This window comes from Chiloscyllium punctatum, chromosome 20 (assembly GCF_047496795.1).
Source record: "Chiloscyllium punctatum isolate Juve2018m chromosome 20, sChiPun1.3, whole genome shotgun sequence".
NCBI lineage: Eukaryota > Metazoa > Chordata > Chondrichthyes > Orectolobiformes > Hemiscylliidae > Chiloscyllium > Chiloscyllium punctatum.
Genome location: NC_092758.1, coordinates 19,932,067 through 19,955,086, shown reverse-complemented (window position 1 = coordinate 19,955,086; position 23,020 = coordinate 19,932,067). Strand labels below are relative to the sequence as shown.

At 43.9% G+C, this 23,020-nt stretch overlaps 1 protein-coding gene across 5 annotated transcripts in view; it reads left to right on the top strand.

The window, feature by feature from the left end:
- The window catches only part of glra1 (glycine receptor, alpha 1), a 148,986-nt gene that overhangs the window by 106,912 nt on the left and 19,054 nt on the right, over positions 1 to 23,020 (top strand). The window contains exon 10 of one of the 5 annotated variants that reach the window (XM_072590469.1): positions 6,577 to 6,621. The exons of the other annotated variants lie outside the window; for them this stretch is intronic. Within the exon in view, the coding sequence (XP_072446570.1) occupies positions 6,577 to 6,606 (30 nt within the window). The 3' untranslated portion in view covers positions 6,607 to 6,621. Of the gene's footprint in view, positions 1 to 6,576; positions 6,622 to 23,020 lie in introns of those variants that run through there. 5 annotated transcript variants of the gene reach the window in all.

Here is a 23,020-nt window from a genome sequence, read left to right as displayed (position 1 = left end):
TAAATGAATAGAATGCAGTTCAGAGAAGACCTCCCAGGGTAATACCTGGAACAACCGGCTTGTTTTTTCAGAAAGGATTGGATAGCTTAGCTTCGACTGGTGACTTGCTTGAAACATCTGAGATCCTGAGGAAACTCGTCAGGGTGGACGTTGAAAGGATGTTTCATTTTATGTTAGAACCTAGAACTAAAGGTCACTATTTTAAAATCACTATTTAAAAGTCATTCATTTAAAACAGAAACGGCATTTGTTTTTAAACTCAATGCTATGAGTCTTCAGAACACACTTCCTGAAAAGATGGTGGCAGTAGTGTCTCTGAAAGGTATTAAGGCAGAGTTAAATAGACTCATGTAACCAAACAAGTGCAATCAGATCAATCATGACCTTAGTGAATGGCTGAGCAAGCTCAAGGGACTGAAGGGCTTACACCCATTTCTTAATCACAGGTTTATTTGAAAATTGGAGTTTCTCCAAGAAAACAAAACTTAACTGTGGCCATTTGTGCACTGAAATGTGACTTTGTGCCCAGATGAAGTTTAGATAAAAGAGTCCAATTTCTTTTCTTTCTATCCACTCTCTGTTCCCCATTAGCATTTGAAAAGTCACCCAAATTGGCCTTTGTAATTCCAAAACTTTCGGACGCTAATGTGAGTTTATGTAATCTCTCTACATAATGTAACCCTTGGAGGCCAGGTATTCTGCCAAATCTGTGCTACACTCGCTCCAAGATCCATATGCCATTGCCCAGGTGTAATGCACAGAACTATTTATGTTATCCCTGGCACAGTCGAACCAGAGTTTTGAATAACCAAAGCATAACTTTGTGAACTCTAGTCTCCAATATATGAAGGGCAGCATTCCTTTTTGATTATTTACTTACTGTTCCTGTTCATCACATATTAATGATCCATCTTTATGTCTTCTGCAAATTTTGACTTAGAATTTTCTATCATAATAGCTAAGTTGGTAATAAATATGATAATTAGTTGAGCATTGAGCACAGATCTTTGTGACACTCCACTAGCTAATTGCAGCACATAGCTATTATCCCAACTCTTTGTCTCAGCTAATTAGCCACTCAGGTAATTTTCTATTCAGGTGAGTACTTGGTTTTCAATTTCAAAGGCTTCAAATTTAATGGCCTACAATGAGGGATTTTCTTAAATGCTGTCTTGGAAGTCCACATAAAATATCTCCTATGCTCATTTTCCTGTCTCTTACTTTAATCACCTCTTCAAAACCTTCAATCAGTTCTTCAGGCGTAATCTACCTTCTACAAATCTACCCTGACTCTATCTCTGGCCCGCTGAAAATGTTCAACCTGTTCAGTCTCGCTGTCCTTAATTCCAGACACTTACCAGCATAGTACCAACAGATGTTAAGTGACCTGTCGACACTGACCTGAGTTTCTTCTGTCAGCTTTCCTAAATGACAGAGTGATGTGCACAATTTTTCAATCTTTAAAAACTTTGAAAGATTAAGATTAAGATATTTGCAATGTTCTTCTTTTGGACTCTTTCATGTATTTGCCCATATTGATGTGAATTGGCTAAAATTATTGCAGCTTCAAACATACTTTACTAAGTCTGCTAAATTAGCACCTCATCAAATCAGGGCAGATAATATTCTGACCCAATCAATCATAAAGTCACAGTCATAGAGATGTACAGCAAGGAAACAGATCCTTCGGTTCAACTTGACTATGCCGACTAGATATCCAAAATAAATTTAGTTCCATTTGCCAGCATTTGCCAGCATTTGCCAGCCCATATTCCTCTAAATGATTCCTACTCATAACCTCATAAGGTTGCCTCTTAAATGTTGTCATTGTACCAGCCTCCAAAACTTCCATACATGTATCGCCATCTATGTGAAAAAGTTGCCCCTTGGGTCACTTTTAAATCTTTCCCCTCTTGCCTTAAGCCTATTGTCTCTACTTCTGGACTCCCCCACCCATAGAGAAAAGATCTTGTCTATTCATCCGATCCATGCCCCTCATGATTTTATAAACTTCTGTAAGGTCACCTCTCAGTCTTTGATGCTCCAGGGAAAATAGCTCCAGCCTATTTAGCCTCTTCTTATAGCTCAAACCCTCCACCCTGGCAACATCCTTGTTAATCTTTTTTGAACCCTTACAATTTTCACCTCATTTTTCCTATAGCAGGGAGACCAGAACTGAACATAATATTCCAAAAGTGGCCTAACCAAGATGCTGTACAGCTGCATCATGAACTACAAGCTCCTATACTCAATGCACTGATCAAAATAATCAAAAGATATTTCATTGTTTTATGAGATATTTGTATCATCGATAATCTCAGGTGAGGTGCCGGAAGACTGGAGGTTGGCAAACGTGGTGCCACTGTTTAAGAAGGGTGGTAAAGACAAGCCAGAGAACTATAGACCAGTGAGCCTGACCTCAGTGGTGGGCAAGTTGTTGGAGAGAGTCCTGAGGGACAGGATGTACATGTATTTGGAAAGGCAAGGACTGATTCGGGATAGTCAACATGGCTTTATGTGTGGGAAATCATGTCTCACAAACTTGACTGAGGTTTTTGAAGAAGTAACAAAGAAGATTGATGAGGGCAGAGCAGTGGATGTGATCTATATGGACTTCAGTAAGGCGTTCGACAAGGTTCCCCATGGGAGACTGATTCGCAAGGTTAGATCTCATGGAATACAGAGAGAACTAGCCATTTGGATACAGAACTGGCTCAAAGGTAGAAGACAGAGGGTGGTGGTGGAGGGTTGTTTTTCAGACTGGAGGCCTGTGACTAGTGGAGTGCCACAAGGATCAGTGCTGGGTTCTCTACTTTTTGTCATTTACATAAATGATTTGGATGCGAGCATAAGAGGTACAGTTAGTAAGTTTGCAGATGACACCAAAATTGGAGGTGTAGTGGAGAGCGAAGAGGGTTACCTCAGATTAAAACAGGATCTGGACCAGTTGGGCCAATGTGCTGAGAAGTAGCAGATAGAGTTTAATTCAGATAAATGCGAGGTGCGGCATTTTGGGAAAGCAAGTCTTAGCAGGACTTATACACTTAATGGTAAGGTCCTAGGGAGTGTTGCTGAACAAAGAGACCTTGGAGTGCAGGTTCATAGCTCCTTGAAAGTGGAGTCGCAGGTAGATAGGATAGTGAAGAAGGCGTTTGGTATGCTTTCCTTTATTGGACAGAGTATTGAGTATAGGAGTTAGGAGGTCATGTTGCGGCTGTACAGGACATTGGTTAGGCCACTGTTGGAATATTGCGTGCAATTCTGGTCTCCTTCCTATCGGAAAGGTGTTGTGAAACTTGAAAGGGTTCAGAAAAGACTTACAAGGATGTTGCCAGGGTTGGAGGATCTGAGCTGCAGGGAGAGGCTGAACAGGCTGGGGCTGTTTCCCTGGAGCGTCGGAGACTGAGGGATGACCTTATAGAGGTTTATAAAATTATGAGGGGCATGGATAGGATAAATAGAAAAAGTCTTTTCCCTGGAGTGGGGGAGTCCAGAACGAGAGGGCATAGGTTTAAGGTGAGAGGGGAAAGATATAAAAGAGACCTTCTGGGCAACGTTTTCACGCAGAGGGTGGTGCATGTATGGAATGAGCTGCCAGAGGATGTGGTGGAGGCTGGTACAATTGCAACATTTAAGAGGTATTTGGATGGGTATATGAATAGGAAAGGTTTGGAGGGATATGGGCCGGGTGCTGGCAGGTGGGACTAGACTGAGTTGGGATATCTCGTCGGCATGGACGGGTTGGACCAAAGGGTCTGTTTCCATGTTGTACATCTATATGACTCTATGAAAAAATGAGCATTCTTTACATAACTTCCAATGAATATCTTGAGTATCACTGCCCTGTAAACAAAATTCATTGGAGATTTTATCCAAGTATCATAGTTTCTCCATGAATAATAAAAATTGCTGGAATTACTCACTCTTTGTGCCGCTTAACTGAGACTGCACTTCACAATGTAGCAGGTTTCCAACCACTGTCTTCATGAACTGTAATGATCTGCAGAGACTACTTGGTCTCGTCTGGTAGGGAAAAAACACTCACTGTGATCTAGCCTCCATAACTCTCTGCGGTGGAGAACTCCAGGTTTTCTCAACTGTCTTGGACCAGACTAAACCCCCTCAAAACATGTTAAGGAGACAGCCTAGATCTTAATTTAAGATGACTCATCAAGTCACATTACCACTGTGCCATTATCGAGGACAATTTTCTGTGCTGTAGATCTCTGCGCATCCATCTGTAACTCTGTCTTTCCCAAGCAATATTCCCTCGTAGACACCTTATGTCCTCATCACCATATGCCCTCACACCTATTTTTGTATTGTCAGCAAATTTGAACACAATACACTCTCTTCCCCCATTCAAGTTATTAATATAGGCAGTAAATAATGGACAAACTAGGACATATACTTGTGGCTCTCCACTAGGTACATCCTTCCAACCAAAAGAAAAGATCCAATAAGCCTGAAACTCTGTTTTCTCTGTAGCAAGCAATCTTCAAGCCATGCCAGTTATTCCCAATACCATGAGCACCCATCTTGAGCAATTAACCTGCTCTCACTACATTCTGTCAAACCTTCAGAAGCTGTTGTCCACATATGCTCTCGTACAGTTTCAGAATCTTGTGTCCCCACTCTCTAATTCAGTTTCAGAATCTTCTCTCCTCACTTTCTCATGTAGTTTCAGAATCTTGTGTCTCCATTCTCGCATGCAGTTTCAGAATCGGAGGTCCCCACCCCATCATTCAGTTTCAGAATCTTCTGTCCCCACTCTCTCATGCAGTTTTAAAATATTCTCTCCCACACTCTCTGCAGTTTCAGAATCTTCTGTCTACACTCGCTCATACAGTTTCAGAATCTGATGTTGATGCTCCCTCATTCAGTTTGAGAATCTTCTGTCCACAATCTCTCATTCAGTTTCAGATCTGCTATCCTCACTCACTCATGGAATTCCAGAATCTGCTCTCCCCATGCTCTCATGCAGTTTCAGAATTATCTGTCTCCGCTCTTTCATTCAGTTTCAGAATCTGCTGTTCGCATACTTCTTGTGCAGTTTCAGAATCTGATGTCCCCACCCTTTCAGTCAGTTTCAGAATCTGATGTCTCCACTCTCTCATTCTGATTCAGAATCTGCTTTCCCCACTCTCTCATTCAGTTTCAGAATCTGATGTACCCACTCTCTCATTCATTTTCAGAATCTTCTGTCTGCTCGCTCTGCAGTTTCAGAATCTGTTGAACCTACTCTCTCATTTAGTTTCAGAATTGACTTTCTCCAGAGTGCCGTACAGTTTCAGAATCTGATGTATCCACCCTCTCATTCAGTTCCAGAATCTGATGTCTCCAATCTCTTTCATTCATTTTCAGAATCATCTAGCACTACTCTGCCATTCAGTTTCAGAATCTGATGTGCCCACTCTCTTGTGCAGCTTCAGAATCATATGTCTTCTCTCTCTCATTCAGTTTCAGAATCTGCTGCCCCACACTCTCGTGCAGTTTCAGAACCTCATTTCCCCTGACATTCAGTTTCAGAATCATCTGACTCCATTCCCTCATTTAGTTTCAGAATTTTTTGTCTCCACCCTCTCATTCAGTTTCGGAATCTGATGTCCCCACTCTGTCATTCAGTTTCAGTATCGTCAGTCTCTACTCTCTCATTCACTTTCAAATTCTGTTGTTCCCCACCTGCTCATTCAATTTCATAATCTGCTGTCTCCAATCTCTCCTTCATTTTCAAAATCTACTGTCTCCTCTCTCTCTGCAGTTTCAGAATCTTCTGTCCCCATTCTCTCATTCAGTTTCAGCATCGTCAGTCTATACTCTGACATTCAGTTTCAGAATCTGCTGACTCACCTCTCTCGTGCGGTTTCAGAATCTGATGTCTCCACTCTCTCATGTAGTTTCAGAATCTTCTCTCACTATGCTCTCATTCAGTTTCAGGATCTGATTTATCCACTTTCTTATTCAGTTTCAGAATCTGCTGCCCCATACTCTCAACAAGTTTTAGAAACTGCTCTCCCCACTCTCTCATTCATTCTCAGAATCTGATGTCCCCGTTCTCTCATGCAGTTTCAAAACCTGATGTCCCCACCCTCTCATTCAATTTCATAATCTGCTGTCTCCAATCTCTCCTTCATTTTCAGAATCTTCTGTCCCCACTCTCTCATTCAGTTTCAGAAATCTGATGTCTTCACTCTCTCATTCAGTTTCAGAATCTATGTCACCACTCTCTCAGCCAGTTTCAGAGTCTGCAGGCCCTACTCTCTCATGCAGTTTCAAAATCTGATGTCAAAAACCCTCTCATTCAGTTTCAGAATTTGTTGTACCCACTCTCCCATTCAGTTTCAGAATCTGATGTCCCCATTTCTCATTCATTTTCTGAATCATCTGTCTCTACTTTCTCATTCAGTTTCAGAATCTGCTTTCCCCACTCTCTCGTATGGTTTCAGAATCATATGTCACCACTGTCTCATTCAGTTTCAGAACCTGATGTCCCCATACTCTTGTGCAATTTTAGAATGTGATGTCCCCACTCTGACATTCAGTTTCACAATCTTCTGTCTCCACTCTCTCATTCAGTTTCAGAATCTGATGTCTACACCCGCTTAGTATGCAGATGCCAGAGATCAGAATCAAACGTGTGGTGCTGGAAAAGCGCAGCCAGTAGGCAGCATCCGAGGAGCAGGAGGATCGAAGTTTCGGCATAAGCCCTTCATCAGGAATGATGCTTGTGGGTCGCTGCTGTGAAATATATGGGTGGGGGGATGGTGCTGAAGGGGAGGTAGCTGGGAAAGTGATAGATGGATGAAGGTGAGGGAGAAGGTGATAGGTCAGATTTGGCAGTGATGGACAGGTCTGGAGGGCGGTGCCAAGTTGGTGGCTTGGAACTGGGGTAATGAAATGTTCTCTGAAATGATCCACAAGAGGGCATCCTGTCTCCATGATATAGAGGAGACCAGTGTCAACATCTCTGGGACACCCTCACCCAGCAACCCCACTGCCCCGTGGCTGAACACGTCAACTCCCCCTCCCCCTCCATCAATGACATGCAGATCCTGGGCCTCGTCCGCCGACAAATCTTTACCACCCGACGCCTGGAGGAGGAATGCCTCATATTCCACTTTCGGACCCTGCAACCACATGGGATAAATGTGGATTTCAGCAGCTTCCTTATTTCTCCTCACCCCACATTATTCCAGTCCCAAACCTCCAACTTGGCACCGCCCTCCGGACCTGTCCATCACTGCTAACTCTGACCTATAACCTTCTCCCACATCTTCATCCACCTGTCGCTTTCCCAGATACATCACCACAAACCTACAGCCCTCCCATTTATCTCTCAGCCCGACCCACAAGCATCATTCCTGATGAAGGGCTTCTGCCCGAAATGTCGATTTTCTTGCTCCTTGGATGCTGCCTACCCGGCTGTACTTTTCCAGCACCACACTCCCGACTCTACGCCTGCTTATTCACTTTCTGAATCTGACGTCTGAACCCTCTCATTCAATTTCATAATCTGTTGTCTCCAATCTCTCCTTCATTTTCAGAATCTTCTGTCCCCAGTCTCTTATTCAGTTTCAGCATCATCGGTCTCAACTCTCATTCAGTTTCAGAATCTGCTCTCCCCACTCTCCATTCAGTTTCAGAATTTGATGCCCCCACCCTCTCATTCAGTTTCAGAATCTGCTGTGCCCACTCTCTCATTCAGTTTCAGAATCTATGTCCCCACCCTTTCATTCAGTTTCAGAATCTACTGTCCCCACTCTCTCTTTCAGTTTCAGTATCATCTGTCTCTACTTTGTCATTCAGTTTCAGAATCTGCAGTCCCCACTCTCTCGTGCAGTTTCAGAATCCGCTGTCCTCACTCTCTCATTCAGTTTCAGAATCTTTTGTCTCCTCTCTCTGCAGTTTCAGGCTCTGCTGTGCCCACACTCTCATTCAGTTTCAGAATCTAATGTCCCCACCCTCTTATTCAGTTTCAGAACCTTCTGTCCCCACTCTGTCATTCAGTTTCAGAATCTTCTGTCCCCACTCTGTCATTTAGTTTTAGAATCTGATGTCTCCACTCTCTCATTCAGTTTCAGAATGAGATGTGCTCAATCTCTCGTGCAGTTTCAGAATCTCATGTCTCCACTCTCTCATTCATTTTTAGAATTGACTGTCTCTACTCTCTCATTCAGTTTCAAAATCTGCTGTCACCACTCTCTCGAGCAGTTTCAGAATATGCTGCTCGAAACTCTAAATTTTAGAAACTGCTCTCCCCACTCTCTCATTCAGTTTCAGAATCTTCTCTCTCCACTTTCTCATTCAGTTTCAGAATCTGCTGTCCCGACACTGTCGTGCAGTTTCAGAATCTGATGTCCCCACTCTGACCTTCAGTTTCAGAGCCTTCTGTCTCCATTCTCTCATATAGTTTCAGAATCTGATGTCTACACCCGCTTAGGAGAAAGTGAGGACTGCAGATGCTGGAGATCAGAGTCAAGCATGTGGTGCTGGAAAAGCACAGCCAGTCAGGCAGCATCCGAGGAGCAGGAGGATCGATGTTTCGTGCATAAGCCCTACATCAGGAATGAGGCTTGTGAGTCGGTGCTGTGAGACAAATGGAAGGGGGGATGGTGTTGGATGAAAGTTGCTAGTAAAGCTATAGGTGGATGACGGTGAGGGAGAAGGTAATAGGTCAGAGTTAGCAGTGATGGACAGGTCCGGAGGGCGGTGCTGAGTTGGAGGCTTGGAACTGGGATAATGAAATGTTCTCTGAAACGATCTGCAAGAGGGCGTCCTGTCTCCCTGATGCAGAGGACACCGGTGTCAACATCGCTGGGACACCCACACCTACCAACCTCCCCACCCCGTAGTTGAACACATCAACTCCCCCTCCCACTCTATCAAGGACATGCAGATCCTGGGCTTCCTCCACCACCAAACCGTTACCACCTGACGCTTCATATTCTGCCTTGGGATCCTGCAACCACATGGGATAAATGTGGATTTCAACAGCTTCCTCATTTCCCCTCACCCCACATTATCCAAGTCCCAAACCTCCAACTCGGCACCACCCTCCAGAACCGATATCCCCACTCTCATTCAGTTTCAGAATCTGCTATCTTGACTTTCTGATTCAGTATCAGGATTTGCTATCCCTACCCTGTTAATCAGTTTCAGAATTTTCTGTCTCCACTCTCTCATTCAGTTTCAGAATCGGCTGTTCCGCGCACTCTCATGCGGTTTCAGAATCTGATGTCCCCACTTTCTCAGGTAGTTTCAGAATCTTCTGACTCCACTCTCCAGTGCAGTTTCGGAATCTGATGTCACCAACCTCTCATTCAGTTTCAGAATCTCATTCCCCACACTCTCATTCAGTCTCAGAACCTGCTTTTCCCACTCTATTATTCACTTTAAGAATCTGATGTCCAAACTTTCTCATTCAGCTTCAGAATTTGCTGTGCCCAATCTCACATTCATTTTCAGAAACTTCTGTTACCTCTCTCTCTGCAGTTTCAGAGTCTCCTGTGCCCACTGTCTCATTCTATTTCAGAATCATCTGTCTCCACTCAGTCGTGCAGTTTCAGAATCTCATGTCGCCACTCTCTCATTCAGTTTTCGAATCTGCTGTGCCCACTCTCTCATTCAGTTTCAGAATCGGACATCTCCACTCCCTCATTCATTTTCAGAATCTGCTCTCCCCACATTCTTGTGCAGTTTCAGAATCTGATGTCCCCACTCTCTCATGTAGTTCCAGAATCTTCTGTTTCCACTCTCTCATTCAGTTTCAGAATCTGCTGTCGCACCCTCTCATTCTGTTTCAAAATCTTCTGTCTCCACTCTTTCAGTCAGCTTCAGAATCTGCAGTCCCCATTCTCTTATGCGGTTTCAGAATCTCTCTCTCTCTCTCTCTCTCTCTCATTCAGTTTCAGAATAGGCTGTGCCCACTCTCTCAGTCAGTTTCAGAATGTGCAGTTCACACACTCCCTTGTAGTTTCAGAATCTGATGTCCCCACCCTTTCATTCAGTTTCAGAATCGTCTATCAGAATCATGATTGAATGGCGGAGTGGACTTGATGGGCCGAATGGCCTTACTTCCACTCCTATGTCTTATGGTCTTATCTCCTCTCTTTGTGCAGTTTCAGATTCTGCTGTGCCCACTCTCTCATTCAGTTTCAGAATCTTCTGTCTTCAGTCTCTCATGCTGTTTCAGAATCTGATGTTGCCACTCTCTCATTCATTTTCAGAATCTTCTGTCTCCTCTCTCCCTGCGATTTCAGAATTTAATGTACCTATCCTCTCATTCAATTTCAGAATCGGATGTCCCCACTCTCTCGTACTGTTTCAGAATCTGATGCTGCCACTCTCTCATTCAGTTTCAGAATCGGCTGTGCTCACTCTTTCATTCATTTTCAGAATCTTCTATCTCCTCTGTCTCCGCAGTGTCAGAATCTAATGTCCCCATCCTTTCATTCCGTGTCAGAATATGATGACCCCATGTTCAGTTTCAGAAACTGCTTTTGCCACTCTCTCATTCTGTTTCAGAATGTTCTGTCTCCACTCATTCATTCCGTTCCACAATCTGATGTCTCCAGTCACTCATTCAGTTTCAGAATCTGGTGTCCATACTCTCTCATTCAGTTACAGAATCTGATGTCTCCACTCTCTCGTGCAATTTCAGAATCTGATATCTCCAGTCTCTGATTAGGTTTCAGAATCTGTTGTGCCCATTCTCTCATTCAGTTTCAAAATCTGTTGTCCTCACTCTCTCAGGCAGTTTCAGAATCTTCTGCCTCTACTCTTTGACCAGGTTTCAGAATGTGCTGTACCCACTGTCTCATTCAGTTTTAGAATCCAGTGTCTCCAATCTCTCATTCAGTTCCACAATCTGATGCCCCCACAGTCTCATGCAGTTTCAGAATCTGTGTCCCTACTCTATCATTCATTTTCAGAATTTTCTGTCTGCTCTCCCTCTCTCATACAGTGTCAGAATCTGTTATACCCATTATCTCATTCAGTTTCAGTATCTTCTGTCTCAACTACCCCTCATTGAGTTTCACTATATTCTGTCTCCACTTTCTCATTCAGTTTAGGAATCCTCTGTCTCCTCTCTCTCACTGCAGTTTCAGAATCTGATGTCCCCACTCACTCATTCAGTTTCAGAATTGTCTGTCCACACTCGCTCATTTAGTTTCACAATCTTATGACCCACTCTCTCATGCAGTTTCAGAATTTGATGTACTCACCCTCTCATTCAGTCTCAAGATCTGCTTTACCCACTCTCTCATTCAGTTTCAGAATCAGTTGTCCCCATTCTCTCATGCGATTTCAGAAACTGATGTCTCAACTCTCTGATTAAGTTTCAGAATCTTCTGTCTCCACTCTCTCATTCAGTTTCAGAATCAAACGTCCCCACACTCTCATTCAGTTTCAGAACCTTCTGTCTCCACTCTCTCATTAAGTATCAGAATCTGCTGTCCCCACTCTCTCGTGCAGTTTCAGAATCTGATGTCTCCACTCTCTGATTAAGTTTCACAATCTACTGTGCCCACGCTCCCATTCAGTATCACAATCTGCTGTCCCCATGCTCTCAAGCAGTTTCAGAATCGTCTCTCTCTACTTTGTCATTCAGTTTCAGAATCTGATGTCCCCACTCTCTAATTCAGTTTCAGAAACTGATGTCCAAACTCTTTCATTCAGTTTCAGAATTTGCTGTGCTCACTCTTCCATTCAGTTTCAGAATCTGATCTCCCCACTCTCTCATTCATTTTCAGAATCTTCTGTCTCCTCTCTGCAGATTCAGAATTTTCTGTCTCCACTCTCTCATGCAGTTACAGATTCTGCAGTCCCTACTCTCTCATTCAGTTTCAGAATCTGCTGTCTCCACTCTCTCATACAGATACAGAAGCTGCTGTCCACCCTCTCATTCAGTTTCAGAATCCTCTGACTCCACTCTCTCATGCAGTTTCACAATCTGATGTCCATACCCTCTCATGCAATTTCAGAATCTGCTATCCCAAATCTCTCATGCTGTTTCAGAACCTAATGTCCCCTCACTCTCGTGCAGTTTCAGAATCTGATGTCCCCACACCCTCTTATTCAGGTTCAGAATCTGATGTATCCACCCTCTCGTATTGTTTTAGAATCTGATGTTGCCACTCTCTCATTCAGTTTCAGAATCTGCTGTACCCACACTCTCATTGAGTTTCAGAGTCTTCTGTCTCCACTAGCTCATTCATTTTAAGAATCTTCAGTTTCCTCTCTCTCTGCAGTTTCAGTATCTGATGTCCCCACTTTCTCATGTAGTTTCAGAATCCTCTGTCGCCTCTCTCTCTCGTGCAGTTTCACAATCTGTTGTCCACACCCTCTTATTCTGGTTCAGATTCTATCCAATCTATCATTCAGTTTTAGAACCTGTTGTCCCCACTCTCTCATACTGTTTCAGAATCTGATGTTGCCAGTCTCTCATTAGTTTCAGAATCGGCTGTGCTCACTCTTTCATTCAGTTTCAGAATCTGCTGTACCCACCCTCACGTTGAGTTTCAGAATCTTCTGTCGCCTCTCTCTCGAGCAGTTTCACACTGATGTCCACACCCTCTTATTCAGGTTCAGAATCTGATGTATCCACTCTATCATTCAGTTTCAGAACCTTCTGTCTCCACTCTCTCATTAATTTTCAGAGTATTCTAGTCTCCTCTCTCTCAGCAGTTTCAGAATCTAATGCCTCCATCCACTCATTCTGTTTCAGAATCTGATGTCCCCATCATCATGTTCAGTTCCATCAACTGCTTTTGCCACTCTCGCATTCAGTTTCAGATTATTCTGTCTCCACTCACGCATTCCATTTCAGAATCTGATGTCTCCACTCTTTCATTCAGTTTCAGAATCTCCTGTCTCCACTCTCTCTTCAATTTCAGAATCTGATATCCACACTCTCCCATTCACTTTCAGAAACAGACATCCCCACTCTCTCATAAAGTTTCAGAAACTTCTGTCTCTGCTCTATCACTCACTTTCAGAATCTGATCTCCCCACCCTCTCATTCAATTTTCTAATCGCTTGTCTCTGCTCTCTCATTGATTTTCAGGATCTTCTATCTCTGATGTTGCCACTCTCCCATTCAGTTTCAGAATCTGCTGTACCCACACTCTCATTGAGTTTCAGAATCTTCTGTCTCCACTAACTCATTCATTTTCAGAATCTTCAGTTTCCTCTGTCTCTGCAGTTTCAGAATCTGATGTCCTCATCCTCTCATTTGATTTCACAATCTGATGTCCCCCCTTTCTCATGAAGTTTCAGAATCCTCTGTCTTCACTCTCTCGTGCAGTTTCACAATCTGTTATCCATACCCTCTTATTCAGATTCAGAATCTGATGTATCCACTCTCTCATTCAGTTTCAGAATCTGTTGTACCCACCCTCTCATTGATTTTAACAATCTTCTGTCTCCTCTCTCTCAGCAGTTTCAGAATCTAATGTTCCCATCCTCTCATTCCATTCAGAAGCTGATGACACCGAACCTCGTTTTCAGTTTCCAAAACTGTTTTCACCACTCTCTCATTCAGTTTCAGAATGTTCTGTCTTTACTCACTCATTCCATTACAGAATCATCTGTCTCCACTCTTTCATTCAGTTTCGGAATGTGCTGTCCTGACCCTCTACTTCAGTTTCAGAATCTTCTGTGTCCACTCTCTCATTCAATTTCAGAATCTGATATCCACACTGTCCCATTCAGTTTCAGAATCTTCAGTCTCCAATCTCTCGTGCAGTTTCAGAATCTGCTGTCTGCGCACTCACATGCAGTTTCAGAATTTGATGTCCACATCCTCTTATTCAGGTTCAGAATCTGATGAATCCACTCTCTCATTCAGTTTCAGAATCTTCTGTTTCCTCTCTCTCTGCAGTTTCAGAATCTGATGTCCCCATCCTCTCATTCCATTTCGGAATCTGATGTCCCAACTCTCTCATTCACTTTCAGAATCTGATATCCACACTGTCCCATTCAGTTTCAGATTCCAATGTCCCTACTCTCTCATGCAGTTTCAGAATCTTCTGTCTCCAGTCACTCATTTCATTTCAGAATCGTCTGTCCCCACTCTCTCATTCAGTTACAGAATGTTCTGTCTCCACTCACTCATTCATTTTCAGAATCTCTGTCCATACATCTCTGTTCATTTTCTGTCTATACCCTCTCATTCAGTTTCAGAATCTTTTGTCTCCTCTCTCTCTGCAGTTTCAAAATCTGATGCCCCCACCCTCATGTTCAGTTTCAGAAACTGCTTTTGCCACTCTCTCATTCAGTTACAGAATCGTCCGTCTCCACACACGCATTCCATTTCAGAATGTGATGTCTCCACTCTTTCATTCAGTCTCAGAATCTGCTTATCCGACTCTCTCATTCAGTTTCAGAATCTGATGTCCCCACCCTCCCATTCAGTCTCAGAAGCTGATATCTCCAATCTCTCATTCAGTTTCAGAATCTGCTGTCCCCACTCTCTCATGCAGTTTCAGAATCTGATGTCTCCACTGTCTGAGTAAGTTTCATAATCTGCTGTGCCCACTCTCTCATTCAGTTTCAGAATAGTCTATCTCTACTCTGTCATTCAGTTTCAGAATCTGATGTCCCCATGCTGTCATGCAGTTTCAGAATATCCTGTCCCACCCTCTCTTTCCCTTTCAGAATCTGCTGTGCCCACTCTCTCATTCAGTTTCAGAATCTTCTGTCTCCTCTCTCTCTGCAGTTTCAGAATCTGCTGTCTCCACTCTCTCATGCACTTACAGAATCTAATGTCTCCACTCTCTCAATCAGTTTCAAAATCTGCTGTGCCCACTCTCTCATTCTGTTTCAGAATCTGCTGTCACCACTCTCTCAGGCAGTTTCAAAATCTTCTGCCTTGACTCTGATCCAGTTTCAGAATCTGCTGTCCCTACTCTCTCATTCAGTTTCAGGATCTGATGTCCCCACCCTCTCATTCAATTTCACATTCTGCTGTCTCCAATCTCTCCTTCATTTTCAGAATCTTCTGTCTCCTCACTCTCTGCAGTTTCAGAATCTCCTTCTACACTCTCTCTTGCAGTTATAGATTCTGCAGTCCCTACTCTCTCATGCAGGTACAGAATCTGCTGTCCGTACTCTCTCATTTAGTTTCAGAATCTTCTGTTTCCACTCTCTCATTCAGTTTCAGAATTGTGTGTCTCTACTCTGTCATTCAGTTTCAGAATCTGATGTCCACACTCTCTCATTCACTTTCAGAATCTGTTGTCTCCACTTTCTCAGTCAGGTTCAGAATCTGACATTTGCGCACTTTCATGCAGTTTCAGAAACTGAAGTTCCCACTCTCTCATTCAGGTTCAGAATCTGGTGTCCCCATTCTCTTGTTCAGTTTTGGAATCTGACATCCCCACTCTCTCATTCAGTTTGAGAAACTTCTATCTCCGCTCTCTCATTCAGTTTCAGAATCTAGTGTCCCCACGCTTTTGTGCAGTTTCAGAATCTGTCCTCCCCACCCTTGTATTCAGTTTCAGAATCGTCTGTCTCCTCTCCCTCTGCAGTTTCAGAATCTGCTGTGCCCACTCTCTCATTCAGGTTCAGAATCGGCAGTGCTCACTTTTTCAATCAATTTCAAAATCCGCTGTACCCACCCTTTCATTGAGTTTCAGAATCTTCTGTCCCCACTCTCTCATTCATTTTCAGAATCTTCTGTCTCCTCTCTTGCTGCAGTTTCAGAATCTAATCTCCCCATCTTCTCATTCCAGTTCAGAATCTGATGTCCCCACCCTCGCATTCAGTTTCAGAAACTGCCTTCGCCACTCTCTCATTCAGTTTCTGAATGTTCTGTCTCCACTCACTTATTCAGGTTCAGAATCTGATGTCTCCACTCTCTCATTCAGTTTCAGATTCTTCTGTCTCTACTCTCTCATTCAGTTTCAAAATCTACTTTCCACCCTCTCTCATTTAGTTTCAGAATCCGATATCCCCACTCCCTCATGCTGTTTCAGAATCTGCTGTCCCCACTCACTCATTCACACTCAGATTCTGTTGTCCCTACCCTCTCATTCAATTTCATAATCTGCTGTCTCCAATCTCTCCCTAATTTTCAGAATCTTCTGTCTCCTTTCTCTCTGCAGTTTCAGAACCTTCTGTCTCCCCTCTCTCATGCAGTTACAAAAACAGCAGTCCCTACTCTCTAATTCAGTTTCTGAAACTGCTTTCGCCACTTTCTCATTCATTTTCAGAATGTTCTGTCTCCACTCACTCAGTCCGTTCCAGAATCTGATGTCTCCACTCACTCATCCAGTTTCAGAATCTGGTGTCCAGTCTCTATCATTCAGTTTCTGAATCTGATGTCCCCACTCTATCGTGCAGTTTCAGAATCTTCTGCCCTCACTCTCTCATGCAGGTTCAGAATCTGCTTTACCCACTCTCTCATTCAGTTTCAGATTCTACTGTCTCTATTCTCTCATTCAGTTTCAAAATCTACTTTCCACACTCTCACATTCAGTTTCAGAATCTGCTGTCCCCACTCTCATTCACTTTCAGATTCTGTTGTCCCCACCCTTTCATTCAATTTCATAATCTGCTGTCTCCAATCTCTCCTTCATTTTCAGAATCTGCTATCTACTCTCTCTCTGCAGATTCAGAATTTTCTGTCTCCACTCTCTCATGCAGTTACAGATTCTGCAGTCCCTACTCTCTCATTCAGTTTCCGAATCGTCTGTCTCTAATCTGTCATTCCATTTCAGATCTGGTGTCCCCATTCTTTTATTCAGTTTCAGAATCCAATGTCCAAACTCTCTCATTCAGTTTCAGAATTAGCTGTGCCCACTCTCCCATTCAGTTTCAGAATCCGGTATCCCCATTCCCTCGTGCAGTTTCAGAATCTGCTGTGCCTTACTGTCCCATTCACTTTCAGATTCTGTTGTCCCCACTCTCTGATTCAAATGCATAATCTGCTGTCTCCACTCTCTCCTTCATTTTCAGAATCTTCTGTCTCCTCTCTCTCTCTGCCGATTCAGAATTTTCTGTCTCCACTCCCTCATGCAGTTACAGATTCTGTAGTCCCTACTCTCTCATTCAATTTCAGAATCTGCTGTCTCCACTCTCTCATTCAATTTCAGAATCTTCAGCTTCCACCCTCTCATTCAGTTTCAGAATCGTCTGTCTCTACTCTCTCATTGAGTTTCAGAATCTGCTGTCCCCACTCTTTCATTCGCTTTCAGATTCTGTTGTCCCCACCCTCTCATTCAAATTCATAACTGGCTGTCTCCAATCTCTCCTTCATTTTCAGAATCTTCTGTCTCCTCTCTCTCAATCAGTTTCAGACTTAGCTAGCCCCATTCTCTCGTGCGGTTTCAGAAACTGATGTCTCAACTCTCTGATTAAGTTTCAGAATCTTCTGTCTCCACTCTCTCATTCCGTTTCGGAATTGGATCTCTCCACTCTCTCATTCAGTTTCAGAACCAACTCTCTCCACTCTCTCATTCAGTATCACAATCTGCTGTCCCCACTCTCTCATGCGGTTTCAGAATCTGATGTCTCCACTCTCTCATTCCTTTTCAGAATGTGATGTCACCACTCTCTCATTCACTTTCAGAATCTACTTTGCCCACTCTCTCATTCACTTTCAGAATCTACTTTGCCCACTCTCTCATTCACTTTCAGTGTTTGATTTCCCCATTCTCTCGTTTAGTTTCAGAATCTGATCTCTCCACTCTGATATTCAGTTTCAGAATCTGATGTCCCCAACCTCTCAATCAATTTCAGAATCTTCTGTCTCGACTCTTTCATTCAGTTTCAGAAACTTCTGTCTCCACGCTCTCACTCAGTTTCAGAATCTGATGGACCCACTCTCTCATTTAGTTTCAGAATCTCCTGTCTCCTGTCTCTCTGCAGTTTCAGAATCTGGTGTGCACAACCTCTCATTCAGTTTCAGAATCTTCTGTCTCCATTCTCTCATTCAGTTTCAGAATCGCCTGTCTTTACTCTGTCATTCAGTTTCAGAATCCCCACTCTCTTGTGCGCTTTCAGAATCTGATGTCACCACTCTCATTCAGTTTCAGAATCTGCTTTGCCCACTCTCTCATTCAGTTTCAGAATCTGCAGTCCCCACTCTTTCATGTGGTTTTGGAATCTGTCACTCTCTCTCTCTAATTCAATTTCAGAATCTGCTGTGCCCACTCTCTCATTCAATTTCAGAACCTGCTGTGCCCACTCTCCCATTCAGTTCCTGAATCTTCTGTCTTGACTCTCTCATTCAGTTTCAGAAACATCTATCTCCACGGTCTCACTCAGTTTCAGAATCTGATGGACCCACACTCTCATTCAGTTTCAGAATCTCCTGTCTCCTGTCTCTTTGCAGTTTCAGAACCTGGTGTGCCCAACCTCTCATTCAATTTCAGAATCTTCTGTCACCATTCCCTCATTCAGTTTCAGAATCGTCTGTCTTTACTCTGTCATTCAGTTTCACAACCTGATGTCCCCACTCTCTTGTGTAGTTTCAAAATCTGATGTCGCCACTCTCTCATTCTATTTATGAAACTGCTGTCCTCATTGTCTCGTGCGGTTTCAGAATCTGATGTCGCCATTCTCTCATTCAGTTTCAGAATCTGCTTTGCCCACTCTCTCATTCAATTTCAGTATCATCTGTCTCCTCTGTCTCTGCAGTTTCAGAACCTACTCTTCCCACTCTCTCATTCAGTTTCAGAATCTTCTGTCTCCACTCTCTCATTCACTTTCAGAATCGTTTGTCTCTACTCTGACATTCAGTTTCAGAATCTTTTATCTCCACTCTCACATTCAGTTTCAGAATCATCTGTCTCCACTCTCTGATTTAGTTTCAGAAACTTTTGTTTACAAGCTCTCATGCAGTTTCAGAAACTAATGTTCCCACCCTCTCATTAAGATTCAGAATCTGATATCTCCACTCACAGATTTAGTTTCAGAATCTGATGTCTCCACTCACACATTCAGTTTCAGAAACTGCTGTGCTGACACTCTTACTCAGTTTCAGAATCTGCTGTGCCCACTCTCTAGTTCAGTTTCAGTGTCTGATGTCTCCACTCTCACATTCATTTTCAGAATATTCTGTCTCATTTCTCGTACACATTCAGAATCTCATGACTCACTTTCATTCATTTTAAGAACCTGATGTCCCCACTCTCTTTCTCAATTTCAGTATCTTCAGTCTCCATTCTCTCATGCAGTTTCAGAATCTGATATCCCCTCACGCTTGTGCTGTTTTAAAATCTGATGTCCCTACTCCCTCATTCAGTTTCCAAATCTGATGTCTCAACTCTCTCATTCAGTTTCAGAAAATTCGGTCTCCATGCTCTCATTCAGTTTCTGAATCTGATATCACCACCCTCTCATTTATTATCAGAATCTGACATCTGCCCTCTCACAATCATTTTCAGAATAATCTGTCTCCTCTCTCATGCAGATTCAGGATCACATGTCTCCAGTCTCTCATTCATTTGAAGAATCTGCTGTGCCCACTCTCTCAGTCAGTTTCAGAATCTTCTGTCTCAAATCTCTTGTTCACTTTCAGAATCTTCTGTCTCCACTCTTTCGTGCAGTTTCAGAATCTGATGTCCACACCCTCTTATTCAGTTTCAGAATGTGATGTCCCCATTCTCTCGTGAGGTTTCAGAATCTGATGTCTCCATTCTCTCATTCATTTTCAGAATCTGATGTCTCCACTCACACATTCAGTTTCTGAATCTTCTGTCTCGACTCTCTCATGCAGTTTCAGAAACTTCTGTCTCCACGCTCTCACTCAGTTCCAGAATCTGATGTCCCCACCCTCTCATTAAATTTTAGGAATCTGATGTTCCCACTCAGTTTCAGAATCTGCTGCGCCTCCTCTCTTATTCAGTTTCCGAATCTGATGTCCACACTCCCTCATTCCGTTTCAGAATCTTCTGTCTCCATTACCCCATTCACTTGCAGAATCATCTATCTTTACTCTATCATTCAGTTTCAGAATCTGCTGGCCCACTCTCTCATTCATTTTAAGTATCTGATGTCCACACTCTTTTCGTGCAGTATCAGAATCTTCTGTCTCCACTCTCCCTTTAATTTTCAAAACCTGATGTCCCACTCTCTCAGGAGAAAGTGACGACTGCAGATGCTGGAGATCAGAGCTGAAAATGTGTTGCTGGAAAAGCGCAGCAGGTCAGGCAGCATCCAAGGAGCAGGAGAATCGACGTTTCGGGCATGAGCCCTTCTTCAGGAATGAGGAAAGTGTGTCCAGCAGGCTAAGATAAAAGGTAGGGAGGAGGGACTTGGGGAAGGGGCGTTGGAAATGCGATAGGTGGAAGGAAGTCAAGGTGAGGCTGATAGGCCGGAGTGGGGGCGGAGAGGTCAGGAAGAAGATTGCAGGTTGGGAAGGCGGTACTGAGTTCGAGGGATTTGACTGAGACAAGGTGGGGGGAGGGGAAATGAGGAAACTGGAGAAATCTGAGTTCATCCCTTGTGGTTGGAGGGTTCCTAGGTGGAAGATGAGACGCTCTTCCTCCAGCCGTCATGTTGCTATGGTCTGGCGATGGAGGAGTCCAAGGATCTGCATGTCCTGGGTGGAGTGGGAGAGGGAGTTGAAGTATTGAGCCACGGGGTAGTTGGGTTGGTTGGTCCGGGTGTCCCAGAGGTGTTCTCTGAAACGTTCCGCAAGTAGGCGGCCTGTCTCCTCCTCTATATTGGGGAGACTTGCGGAACATTTCAGAGATCACGTCTGGGACACCCGGACCAACCAACCCAACCACCGTGTGGCTCAACACTTCAACCCCCCCCTCCCACTCCATCAAGGACATGCAGGTCCTTGGACTCCTCCATCGCCAGACCATAGCAACACGGCAGTTGGAGGAAGAGCGCCTCATCTTCTGCCTAGGAACCCTCCAACCACAAGGGATGAACTCAGATTTCTCCAGTTTCCTCATTTCCCCTCCCCCCACCTTGTCTCAGTCAAATCCCTTGAACTCAGCATTCTTCCTGACCTCTCCGCCCCCACCCCCACTCCGGCCTATCACCCTCACCTTGACCTCCTTCCACCTATCGCATTTCCAACGCCCCTCCCCCAAGTCCCTCCTCCCTACCTTTTATCTTAGCCTGCTGGACACATTTTCCACATTCCTGAAGAAGGGCTCATGCCCGAAACGTCGATTCTCCTGCTCCGTGGATGCTGCCTGACCTGCTGCACTTTTCTAGCAACACATTTTCAGTCCCACTCTCTCAGTCAGTTTCAGAAAATGCTGCCTGACTCACTCATTCAGTTTCAGAATATTCAGGCTCCACCCACTCATTCAGTTTCAGAATGTGCTGTCCCAACACTCTCATTCAGTTCCAGAATCTTCTGTCTCCACTCCCTCATATCATTACAGAATCTTCTGTCTTGAATATCTCTTTCAATTTCAAAATCTTGTGTCTCCACTCTCTCGTGCAGTTTCAGAATCTGATGTCCACACACTCTTATCCAGTTTCGAAATCTGATGTCCCCACTCTCTCATTCATTTTCAGAATTGCCTGTCATTACTCATTCAGTTTCAGAATCTGATGTCCCCATTTTCTCGTGCAGTTTCAGAATCTGGTGTCTCCACACTTTCATTCAGTTTTCCAATCGTCTGTCTCCAGTCTCTCATTCAGTTTCAGAATGGGCTGTCCACACACTTGTGTGCAGTTTAGAATGTTCTGTCCACACTCTCTCATGTACTCTCAGAATCTTCTATCTCGACTCTCTCATTCAGTTTCACAACCTTCTGTTGCCACTTTGTTGTGCAATTTCAGAATCTGATGTTCCCACCCTCCTGTGCACTGTTCCCACTCTCCCATTCACTTTCAGAATATGCTGTGCCCACTCTCTCATTCAGTTTCAGAATCGGCTGTCACCATGCTGTCATTCAGTTTCAGAATCTTATGTCCACACTCTCTCACTCAGTTTTGGAATCTGAATTGCCCCCATTCTCTCATTCAGTTTTAGAATCTTCTGTCTCTACTCTGTCACTTAGTTTCAGAGTCTGATGTGTCCACTTTCTTGTGCAGTTTCAGGATCTGCTATGCACACTCTCTCATTCATTTTCAGAATCTGATGACCCCACTCTCTCACTCAATTTCAGAATCATCTGTCTCTACGCTCTCATTCAGTTTCAGAAACTGATGTCCCCACGCTTGCATTCAGTTTCAGAATCTGATGTCGCCACTCTGGTGGGCGGTATGGTGGCACAGTGGTTAGCACTGCTGCCTCACAGCGCCAGAGACTCGGGTTCAATTCCCGCATCAGGCAACTGAATGTGTGGAGTTTGCACATTCTCCCCGTGTCTGTGTGGGTTTCCTCTGGGTGCTCCGGTTTCCTCCCACAGTCCAAAAATGTGCAGGTTAGGTGAATTGGCCATGCTAAATTGCCCGTAGTGTTAGGGGCAGAGGTAAATGTAGGGGAATGGGTCTGGGTGGGTTGCGCTCCGGCGGGTCGGTGTGGACTTGTTGGGCCGAAGGGCCTGTTTCCACACTGTAAGTAATCTAATCTAATCTCTCATTCAGTTTCAGAATTTGCTGCGCCCACTTTTTCATCAGTTTCCGAAACTTCTGTCTCCACTCTCTCATTCAATTTCAGAATCGTCTGTCTGCACACTCTCATGCAGTTCAGAATTTGTTGTTGCCACCCTCTCATTTAGTTTCAGAATCTGATGTCACCACTCTCTTGTGCAGTTTCAGAATCTTATGACCCCGCTCTCCCCTTTATTTTCAGAACGGTCTGACATTATGCTGTCATTCAGCTTCAGAATCTGATGTCTCCACTCTCTCATTCAGATTCAGAATAGGCTGTCCCGACCCTCTCATTCAGTTTCAGAATCTTCTGTCGGCACGCTCTCATGCAGTTTCAGAATCTGATGACCCCACCCTCTAATTCAATTTTAGGAATCTGATGTTCCCACTCTCTTCCTCAGTTTCTGAATCTCTGTCTCTACTCCCTCATTCAGTTTCAGAAACGTCAGTCTCGACGCTCTCATTCGTTTCAGAATCTGATGGCCCCACACTCTTATTCAATTTCAGA